Below are 12158 nucleotides of genomic sequence, written 5' to 3'. Positions count from 1 at the left end.
TTTCCGTCTAACTATTTGCCATCTCTTTCTCCTGAATTCTCCCCTTTCTGTGCCTCCTGCTCCCGCTTTCACTCGCTCATTCTCCTGGGCTGAGCAGCACATTTCCCGTAATACTTATGCCTCCACAAAACACCACATCCCCTTTTCCCTGAGTTGTTAACAACAGGAGCTATTAAGATGACTCAGTTTAATGTTCCATGCTAGTCTGCAAACGCATGCACATGTATGTTTTTCTTTTTCTCACACTTTTTTTTTTACACATTTTTCTTTTTCGTGTTTTCTTACTACTTAACTTTGATAATTGTTGGAGTTCAGTTTTTGTCTTTTATTCATACATACTATTCAATTCTTCTGTATACTGTACTTCTCATTTGCAGAGGAAGAGGATAGTTTTACAGGTTGTTAATTGTAATTTATGTCAGAAATTCCATAGTGACTCGCAGAAAACCCACAAAGTGATTTTGTTCCAAGCCAAAAAGGCCACAAAGGAGGCTTCTCGGCTTCCCTAGTTTGTCCTTAAAAAGCCAGGCTTTAGGGACTGCTGCTCTCTTGCTGCTCTTTTGCTTCATAGACGGTCTTCACCTGCTCAGCTCCAAATTTGTCAACATAAGCATTTTAATTATAGGCTCAGGACATTACGAAGAGTTCATTTTATGTTACTTTTGATTTCTTCATCTCGCTTAGTGTTATAGTGGGAGTGACAGTGAATTAAAAAAATTAAGGACATACTTGAGGAATACTATAGCTGCATAGTATGTCCATTCATTCATGCATTTTCAGCCGCTTGTCAGGTGTCGGGTCGCGGCGGCAGCAGGCCCAAATGGGAGGCATCTAGAACGCATCCAAATTAGTAGCTGCTCAACTCTAAGATCCCTCCTGATTTCCGAACTCCTTACCCTATCTCAAAGGCTGAGCCCGGCCACCCTATGGAGGAAACTCATTTCGGCCGCTTGTATTCCGCAACCTAATTTTTTCGGTCACAACCCAGAGTTCATGATCATAGGTGGCCAGGCGTCTGTTTTACTGCTGCAGCCGCACCGATCCGCCTGTCGATCCAACTCTCATCCCTGATGCTTCACACTTGGTTGCAAAACGCCCCAGTGGAACATGTCTGACTTATTACAGAAGATACAAACACAGGTCCTTCTGCACCCCCCACAAAAACACAAGCCCGGTCAAAAGCCTTCTTCAAGTTCACAAAGCACATGTCGACTTGTTGGGCAAACTCCCAGGACCCTTTAGTAGTCTTGAGAGGGTAAAGCGCTGGTCTACTGTTCCAGGATGGAATCCGTACTGCTCTTCCTGAATCCGATGTTCGACAAGTAGTCGGAGCCTCCTTTAAAACTACTTTAATATTATATTTTAAATAATTAAATAAATATTAAAATATTTTCTTTAGCTCCTGTTTAAGATACATTGATTTGATGATACCTTTGTTTCTTTATTATATTTCGATAGTTTTTCAGATCTCATTTGATTGACATCTACTTTTTACATCTTAATCTTAAACTGCTGAATGTCTGTTGACAATACATGTTCAATAAAGAGAGAGAGAAGAAAAAACCGCCAACTGCCTTAAAAGAAGACGAAGACGAAGAAGAAGACGAAGAAGAAGAAGAAGAAGAAGAAGAAGAAGAAGAAGAAGAAGAAGAAGAAGAAGAAGAAGAAGAAGAAGAAGAAGACGAAGAAGAAGAAGAAGAAGAAGAAGACGAAGAAGAAGACGAAGAAGAAGAAGAAGAAGAAGACGAAGAAGAAGAAGAAGAAGAAGAAGACGAAGAAGAAGACGAAGAAGAAGAAGAAGAAGAAGAAGAAGAAATTCAAATATCCGTCTACCACTGCGCATGCGCACTTCCGCATGAGAGAGCAATTTCGCGCCGGTCAACGCCAGCTCAAGTGTTTCGGCAGAATGCCGTCTACGTCCCGCACCTCTTAACCAGGTAAGACTGTATATTCAGTGCGTTAGCTAACTAGCTAGTCAGATAACCTGTTGATTTTTAATGCCAAAGTTAACATTACGAAGTTTATAACGTGACAGACACCAGCCTACTTTTCACGTATTCATAACGTCATGTGTAATTTTACGATAACGACCCGCTCGTGTTAGCTAGGTTAGCTAACATGTTGCTGCAGTACTTTAGCGTTGGTGGCGTCGGGACTGCTTCTAGACTAGAGGCTCTAGTTCACTCTTTAGTTACCCGCGCGTAGCATTCAGGGGCACTAGAAAACATTTTGAGCTTCGTCAAAAATATATTTGTTTTTAATCAACCGACCTGTCTACATGGTCGCGTTACAACTCTTCTCTGTAACGCCATGCACACAGACACGGGCGGGCACACAGGTGAACACCCAGTGGACAGAGAGCAGCGAAAAATACGTTGCGTGCTTTTCACAATGAGATTTGCTGCGTTAAGCTATCACTATTTTAAGCTATCAGCTATCACTTTTAAAGCAGTAAATGTATTGCTGCAGCTTGGAGCTCCATGAATGGACGTTTCTCTCTTGAGACACTGCAGTGATAAAGCCTGCGCACTTTGTGGTTGATGTTAAATTGAAGTTAAAGTTGCATCATTGTTTCTTTTATATGCAAACTGTTTTGTATGTTTCTAAAAGTGCAACTCTGCAAATAATAAGTGGATTTAGTGATATTGTGTTGTCCAAGTTTAATTTTTTTCTGTCACACTCCAAATTTATTTTGTATTATGTAAAATTTTTAATCTTCAATTTGTATTTTTCAGATGGACAGATGCCCTTGCCCACAAAGTGTACAGCTCTGCGAGGTCTACCTTTTATTGTGAAGGAGAAGCTGGACGGCTTGCTAAAGACATGTCTGGTAAGACCAATTTGTCATTAAGGTTGCACATTGAGCAAGAACACACTAATGCAAACTTTAATTAAACCCTCATTTCTACTTCACTGTTACTTTGTTAATTCATCTAAATATTTTAATAAGTGTAACTTTTATAGTTTTTAATTTTATGTAATATCGCCAATACTGGCAATGTTACTGTAGCATCAAAGTTACAAGTGAGTGTAATGCCTGCATCACATGCATTTTGTAAAAGCAATTCTCCTTCAAATTTACTGGAAACATTTATAATTCCAAGCCCAAATTGGTCATGGGTTTTGAGAATGATGCATATACACATTTTGTCAGTATTTAAATTACAAAGTTATTCTGTCAGTACATTTTTTAACAAAGTTGAACAGTTTGAACAGTACAAAGTTGAAGTACACTTTTGTTGAGCTAATCTTTTTGAGAAAATAAAACAAAAACCTTTACATCAGCACCCTTTGCCGCTAATAATCTTTAGGGTTAGAATCTGGCAGATTTGGAATGGTAATGTCCATTGTTTTATGGCAGATTTGTTCCAGTTTAGGTTTTTGTCTCTTATTAAATTAAAGGGAGCCTGTACCGTGAGAGCAAATGTTTCTCTGTCTTTTGCTCAATTTATTTAATTTAACAGACTATGACGATTTAAATACTATAATACTGTGTAGAAGGTGACTCTTGTATGAAAGTTGTATATTTTAGTTTTCAAAATCTGGCTTTTAAATTGTATTGTTACAGAATGAGAAGAAAAAAAGATGAAAACTTAAGAGGCGGTGAATATTTATTATTGTCTCTGTATGCTTGTTTTTGGGTAGAATACAGACCCGAAGGAATCTTATGGGAAAGAAGTTGAACTGGGACTACTTACTGAAGATGACGTTGGGACGGTCCGCTCAAGTCTAACAAGACTAAGCATCACCCTGATTATTGAGAAACGAATTGTCATGGATGATATATGCAACATCCCAACTGCATTTGCCCTTTTGTTTGGACTCATCTATGTTCTCAACCTGGAGTATCCGAAGGACATGAGGTACACCTTCGAAGTAATTCAAAAGTTGTTCATGAACCTTGGTACCCAGCGCTCTGCCTGGGTTCGGTCCTTAAAAAACAGTTTGCTCAAGTAGCCTGCCATATGTAAACCCCACCTATGGTCTTGGCTGGATTTTGAGGGGGGTAAGAGTTCAGGTTGCAGTTGTCTTGTTACAGACAATACATTTTTTATGTCCATTCATTGTAAAAACAATATAACTATGTCCCACTGTTGATAGTGTACAGTGCCCATAATGATAAACTGATATTGGAATCAGCATTGGTACTGTGTATGCTTAAGAAAGCATAACTTGTACTAACTTGTTTGTTTTTTGCATCTTAACAGTTTTTGTTAAGATATTGCAGTTTTAAACAGTAACTGGATGGATAGATGCGTGGATAAGATAGGTTTTTAAGCCATTTTATACCTCCCACCAATGGGCCTGACTAGACAGTCTATTGTTACAACAAAATAAAAAAATGTTCCTGAATAAAACTGCAACCTGCACCAAAACCATCCTCAATCAGACCAGTTTCAAGGGAATGCCATTGTCTTTCTGTGTTTAATATATGTTCCATCATATACAATGTCCCAAAGCTTGTATCAAGGCCTTGATTTTGGATTTTTTATTTTTTTGCAGCCATTTGGATTTTATGTCTATGTTCAAGTGTTCACACCTGGAATTTGTATAGTTCTGCAAACAAATTTTTACTTGTTAATAAACATTTTGTGTTTAAAGAAGTTTGTTTTGTTTAACTGTTGACTTTTCCAAAGAAAATGGTGTACATTTTTAATTAATTTAAATGAAGGCAACGTTGCAAAGAATTGAGTGTACTCAACTAATGAGCAGTGAAATTTAGTAACGACACTTTAAGTTTGAAGTAAGTTTTCTCAACAATAAATTTAAAGTTATGTTTATTTATGTTTCAATCTACAAGAACACACAATTTCAAGTTTCTCCAACTTAATATTTTAAGTGTTCTGAACTTAAGTACATGAGTAGATGTGACTATCAAATCAAGTAGTGGTAACTTAAATACATAAGTAGGTCTGACTGGTAATGTTACGTTTGACAAACTTAAGATAGCACTTTGAGTGAACTTCTTATAAGTTGACACAACTCATTATTACCTTAGTTGAGTAAACTCAAAAGGCTTTGCAGCTGGTTGCCTCACTTTTTTAAGTTAACTCAACTTTTTTTTTTTTTTTAGAGTGTACTATTACAAAGTCGATCATTGATTTCCGGCCTAAGGTGTTCTGGTACCAGGTACACTTATGAGCCACCTTATGCTGGAAACTTCACTCTGTGAATCGCTATTCATCAGGTTTTTTTTAACCTCTCTTAGTTTGTTTTGGGACCCCCCCGCCCCCCACCAGGGGCTGATGCCCCAGACAACATAGCTCTCAGGATTATTGAGCTACTCAAACTCCTCCACCGTGTTTAGGTGGCAATTCATTTAGAGTAAAAGCACAGAAAATGTAAAGGTTCTGTCTGCAGGAAAACAAATGAATTATAGAAGCAAGAGATTCCATTCTTGCCGGACTAAGTTGAACAATGTTTCTTTCATCTGCTCTATGTGCCCCCATACCTTCCCCTCTTTCTCTTTTGCTGTTGGCTTCATAAGGGAACCCTATACTGTAGAATGCAGACTGTTGAAAAAAGGGGCCTCGGGCATCCAAGCCTTTCAAGAGCATTAAATGCCTTCTCCATCAGGCTAGCAACATAAATCTGTGGTCAAACTTTGCCATTGTAGACCGCACATAATATTATCCTGTCGCTCTTAATTCACAAATTACACTCTCACGTGTGTGTGTGTGTGTGCGTGTGTGTGTGTGTGTGCGTGCATGCATGCAGACATCCCTTTAGGCACATAGAAAATATGGCAATCTTTTCTTCATGTGGTTTATTGATTTGATATGTTAAGCAGTCATTGATGGATGGATGTGGTTGACTCAATGCATGGCTTTTATTTTTGTGAGCAAATGTGTGATTGCTTCCACATTTGCGTGTCTGCAGTGTTATATTATACACAAAATGTCATGTTGGTTGTAACTTTAAATGTGTTTTTTTAGTTGTTTTTCTTCTCTCTCTCTCTCCTCCTATTCCACAACCTTCCCTCTCTCCTACACACACCCACACGCTCACTTGTAGTTGTGTACATTATTCGTGCGAAGCCATTGACTGCCAGGAACCATTAATCCGCAATGCAGAGCTCAAGTGCAGTAGCGCTGGCCGCCACTTCTACAATGGAGACCGCTGCACCATCTACTGCAACTCTGGATACGTCCTGCAAATCCACCAGGATGATGACATCATCAAGAGTCAGGTAAACACTCTGCTACACACATGTTTAAACACACACAGGCCATCAGAGAGCAGTGCACAAAGCATATTGAATGCATAAACGTACACATGCAAACGCTTAAGTGCAAACGCATATCTACAGCATATGGGCACATGCGTGCAAACATGCATTTGTGAATGCACACATGAACATGCATTGAAGCAAACTCAAGTACACAACTATGAAAGAAGTGCAAAAAACACTTTCTTTCTGCTTTCATTTCTATCTGCATTTATTTTGTCACCTGCAAAAAAAAAACTAGGCTTGGCACGGCAAGCCTCTCGGGAGGATGACATCATGAATATCCAGGTAGATGAGTGCTGCACCGAGGAGTGGAGACGCCACAGCCCTCTCCTCTTGTTGGCTCGCTACACACACACACACACACACACACGCATGCACGCACGCGCACACACACAAACACACACACACAAATCATATTCCTTACAAGCACAAGCATAATAGTGTTTAGTCTCTTGCTGAGCATGCTGCACCATCACCTCAAACAGTCACTTTGTATCGCTACTCCACCGGGACGATGACATCATTGCATAGTGTCTGCTCCCTCTCCCTCCCTCACTCGCTCCATCCCTGCTCATTTTTGCACACATTGAAGTCTCTTTTAAAGGGCAGAAGAAATTGCTACCGCACTCTCACAGCAGCACACATTTGATGCTTCCATGTCGATACCAACACACGTGCAGTAAGTACAGACAGGCTTCTGCATTGCCAGATACAGTATACACACAGATGTGTGTGCACCTCAAATAAACAAACAAACAGGGGAGTTGACACCATATTGTAAACCTTTTGGTTTTGAGCCAGGCTGCTGTAAAGGCCACATAAACACTTTATTTATCTCCGCGGCTCTGTAAAGAAGTCTGCAAGAATTTAATGCTTCCTCAGAGAGATCCGAGGTTCAGAGAACAAGAGATCTATATATTTTTATCTGTTTTTTTAACTGTATGTGGGGGTGTTTGTAAGGCATAAAACCCTTTCCCACTTAACGTCTATCCCTGAACTGTTCAGGAACATTTCCAGCATCGTAGGAAGTATGCAGGTAATATGCTATCATTTACAACTGTGCTGTGAATAGAAGCAGGAATAATACAGGGTCAAGCACGTAAAGCCATTCGACAAAAATACATTTTCACATGTAGTTAGCAAACCATCCAAAGACTCCAGTAATTGAATCCGTGGCTGTTTCTGATTCAAACATTACTTGTGTCCCAAGTTTGGTGAACATCAAATACATTAAAAGAACATTGACACTGTTCAAACACCTCACCTGCCGTAGTCCGCCTTCTGCAGCGCACACGTGACCATAGCCTCGCCCCATCTTCTTCTTCTCTTGAGTTTTATGGCGGTCGGCGAGCATTACTGCCATCTGCTGGCCGTTTCCCTCACCCCCGTCTCTGCTGGCATTGCTATTGGCATGTGTGGAACGGCGCAGGACGGAAATATTCCCAATCGCCAGCAGCCCCTGAAAGGTTATCCCAGTAATTTACCGGTAGCTGTGCGTAAAAGTGTGACATTTTAGGATTCTGACCTTACCAATGAGTTTGTTCTCCCATCCTTCACTTGGCTGTGGCCATGGTCTGTAACTCATCCTAATTGGTAAGTTTCTAGAACCACAAAGTTGTTCAGCTGTTCCTCCATCTTTTACTAAATGGCCTTACTCACACATAATTCATCCTGTGTCTGCACACAGAATGAAGTCCATGTTTGTACGTGTGCCTGCATGCAGCACATGCTGTATGTAAAAGCACGATGATAGAAGTTGTCCCTTGAGTCTGCACAAACTTCTAATTGCATTAGATTTTGATTGACAGTGAGCAATTTTTGCTATTCATCAATGTCAATTAATTTAGTTATAAATTATGCTTTTCCAAAAGGGAAAGAGAGGAAAACACAGAGAAAGCTGGGTGAAGGGGAGGCAGGAGAGAATAGAAAATCAAGTTTTTGTGGTTTGCCACAAATGATAACTGACAGTTCAAAGGTATTTAAAGGTTGTTCGATACAAATAACTCTTCACATCCATTCATTCCATTGAAAGACATCTGGTCATTTTTGTTGGTATAATATCAAATTAGTATTTTGTGTTTGATTTTAATAAATGATGCTCTGCAAAAAATGCAACAATTCTGTCCCTCAGCTCCGAAATCCTGTTGAACTCATCAAGAACAAGACAATCATTGAGCCCAGTTTACATGTGAATAGTAACAAAACAAAACATGTAGGCGTGCAGCCGGAATAATCATAATCTAGTCATTTTTTAACCCACCATGTATGTTATAGCAGGAGCATTTTCTATAGCTTGTTGGTTCATTTTAAGTCCATTTTTCTTCCCCTTAAAGAGTGAAACAATTCTCTGGAAAAGCATTTACCAGTCGTGTGTCCCTCCAGGGGCAGCAGAAGTCTCCCTCCAAAAGCTTTTGTAAGTTGGAACCAAGAAACAGTCTCACTACGCGCCGTTTACTGTAAACTGAAGATTATATTGTTCGATCACTGCAAACCATTATTTTTGACATCTCCTTTGTTTTGAGAGTACAGTAGAACTTTTACTTGTAGCTAGATCATGTGGGGAACAGCAGTTTCTTCTTTGTCCTCGTCAGCTGCACAGCTGTGACTGACTAAACTGTTCGATTGTGGATAGATTTAGACAAACAGAGACTTCAAAGAAACTCTGGCCACATCCAGTTGAGATCAACTCTAATAAAGGGAATGTGCTTTATGTCAGACAGTCATAGAAATTGGTCATAGGGCCAGTAGTTACTCAATCAGGCTGGATTATTAGGGTGCATCTGCTGTCATCTCTATGATGAGATAGTTGACAATCGCATGTAACGATAACAAAAATGTAACAAAATGAAATACAAAAGCAAGGTAACCTCCGATTGTCTCTATTCCCTGTGTATCTCTAAACTTGCATCTTCCCTTATTTTCTCAGCCACAAAAGTGCTTAAAAAAAGACACCCAGGTTGAAACATGCAGCATGGAGCAGAGTTTTGTCTCCCTTCATTAGCCAGTTGCGTTCTTATTTCAGTGATATCAAAGTGGTTCTGGGAACACCATCTTCTCAGATAGGGCTATCTTTAGAACAAATCTGTGTCCCTGCTTGCTTGATTTGTATGTGTATGTTTTATTGCTGTCTAGTTCGCTTATCGTTCTCTCTGTTTGAAATGGTTAGGGCCTGCACAAAAAGTTGTATTTCACGCTTTTCCTTCAACATGCCCCATTGGCTTCACAGCTGTCCACCATCGAACAATCCCATCAAAACACTATTACCTGCACGCTATATGATTTCCCATCCACTTTATTTTAATGACCAAAACACACTCTTTAGATCCCATCAAAGTTTTGCCAAAAATGTTACACACATTTAGATATAACTCTTGGTATAATTCAACCCATTTCATCCAATATAATGTTAAGGGCTATTAAGAGCCATATCAACATATTATTTCCGTCATATTCATTTGAGTGGGCAGTCAGCCAGCTCAGCTCAGGAAAGACTTTGAAGTGCATGTTTTATGGGCGCCCAAATGCAGAAGAGCCAGACATGATGTTTTCATGCCTGGCTTTTCTGTGGTGCTCCAGTTTTTCTGCCACTCACTCTATAGGCTACGCATAACACGTGCTGCGTCAGAAATAATCTTGCCTTTGACCTTCATCGAGGCCCTGGCCTGAGAGCTGGAGTTCATCCAGAGGTGCTGCGTTACAGCTCGTGAGGATGTGTCAAATGCAGAGGATAAATATGACCACGGGCATTAATAAACTATAACTTATATCAAAGGTAAGACCTTATTCTGGGCTCACATGCCTTGCCTCCCAGCCAGGAAGTAGACAAGCGAATACATATTGTAAATAATACCATGTTTTTGTCTAACTTTAAATGTTACTGTTGCTTATTTAGTTATGACTATAATAAAAAAACACAGTAAAATGATGAATACATTTTCCAAGTTCTTCACTCTGTGTAGATGTCAATTGTTCACTTATATCTTGTTACACACTAAAAATATAATAATATGATCGTAATTCTCACTCATGACCAACCGCCACTCATATATTCTGCTTCACAAGGAAATATTCATAAATAGTTGTCACATTACGAAAGCTAAAGATGCTGAATTCTGTTTCACTGTAACTTTAAAGTCAATCAGGGTATTTTTGTGATCACAAAAGGTCATCCTGTCCGTAGAGTGCCACGTTAGGGAACACCTGCACTGAGCTTCACCCTTGTAAGCCTTCAGGCAACAATCTATGTGAATTAGAGTGAAGGCGGCCCTTTACCATAGCCACCTTGTTACTCTTTGAGCCCATCCTTTCACTTCTCATTGCTCAGAGAGAGCGTGTAACCCTCGGCCTCTGAATCTTTAGGTGTCTGGAAAAAAATTGTACATTTGAAGGCATTTTGTTTCTTAATACATTTTATACTGTCAAAACACAAGCTTGCACATATTCGTTCGGTTTTAGAATCAACTCCGTTTAGTCTGACGTATGTTGGCATTTAAAAAACTAACCCCCGCAAGAATTGCTTCTCCTTAGAAGTGTTTTTTCCTTCCGAGTACTCTTGGATTCTCAGTAACACTCATTTTACGTTTCGCAGCACGTTCTCATCCACAAGCATTTGTGCGACTGTTGAGTTTTCTGCCAGACAGTATGTGTATTTCAGGCAAATAAAACCCCTCTGCTTCCAAGTTAAGCACATTTTTTTTACTCCAAAATTGTTTCTGAAGGGCTTTTCCATGAGGAACAGAAGATAATATATCATATATCTTTCCACTACTAAGCCATATTGTTATAACTACTGTCAACCTGCCTATCAAAGTGCAACTTTGTGTTAATACTATTCTTTTTCTCTGCACTAATGTGTTTGTGTGCCACCCGAGCTCCGGCAAAAAGGAAGAGGCTGTACCTCAGTCCATTTGTCTGTCAGTCTTTCCGGCTTGAATTAGGCAGAGAGCCAAAGGTTGAAGAGAAACAGTCATTTTTTACAGAAATGAAAATTCACACACATAGTACACATACACAGGCATACAACTCTTTATACACGGATACTCTTGGGGATACATGCATGATTAAAAGCAAAAACAACTCATGGCAGATGTATGTAAATGTATGGCCATGCGTGTGTGTTTGTGCATAACAACAGTGTTACACATCTTTTAAGAAGGACAAAACTTAACACACATGTACACCCTTTTTGCAAACTTCCATGTGCACACATATTTACAGTCAGCACATTAACACTAAAAGGATCCTTCCACATTCCTGCCATCATGATTGACTCATTCAACTCTACACTCAGTTATTTTCCAGCAGGCACTCACATGCGATGCATATGTAACTTTGTTGGATATCCAAATATGTAAGGAGCTTATTTTTTTTTGAAAGAACTTGATACTGTTATGCAGTATCATGTAATGGGATCAAGATTAGAGATAGAAATACATGGAAGGAGAGAGGTTATGAAGTAATAGGTATAAAATGCAAATGGAGTCCAGCTTGTGTGGCCTTAAAGTTTGGCCACTCTTTTTAAAAAAAAATGTGGGTAATTAAGATCAACCGAAACAGGGGTTGAGTGTAATTCATGGTAAAAACTCAGGTCTGCCTCTTTTTTTTAAGTTCTGAGAGGGAAAAGTCAAAATGATTGAGCTCTCACAGCTTTGTTGTGATATGTCTTGGCATTGCAATCAAACTGAGCATTCCTGTTCGGTTCCATGGTGCTTTTTTAAAGGAAGAGGATGAAAACAATTTACGATTTGGATGAATCCCATTTTGCTCTCATCGCTACGAATATCGTGCCACAAGCCGAACATTTACAGGAATCAATGATTTATTCAGTTGAGGGCATGTTAATAGTGAAAAGAGTCAGGAACAAGAGACAGTCCTTTTCAAATGTTTTGGAAACATTATGGTTGCTATTTCTGTTTCCAGTCGCTAC

At 39.5% G+C, this 12158-nt stretch overlaps 1 protein-coding gene across 1 annotated transcript in view; it reads left to right on the top strand.

The window, feature by feature from the left end:
- pappaa (pregnancy-associated plasma protein A, pappalysin 1a) overlaps window positions 1–12158 on the top strand; it is an 81835-nt gene that overhangs the window by 49531 nt on the left and 20146 nt on the right. The window contains exon 14 of the mRNA XM_068574049.1: window positions 6016–6190. Coding sequence (XP_068430150.1) covers window positions 6016–6190 — 175 coding nt within the window. The remainder of the gene's footprint in view (window positions 1–6015; window positions 6191–12158) is intronic.

The sequence above is a fragment of the Clinocottus analis genome, unplaced genomic scaffold (assembly GCF_023055335.1).
Source record: "Clinocottus analis isolate CAN_PGR_092001 unplaced genomic scaffold, fCliAna1.0.p SCAF_13, whole genome shotgun sequence".
NCBI lineage: Eukaryota > Metazoa > Chordata > Actinopteri > Perciformes > Cottidae > Clinocottus > Clinocottus analis.
The sequence above is the reverse complement of the archived record's forward strand: the minus strand, read 5'-3'. Positions and strand labels throughout refer to the sequence as shown.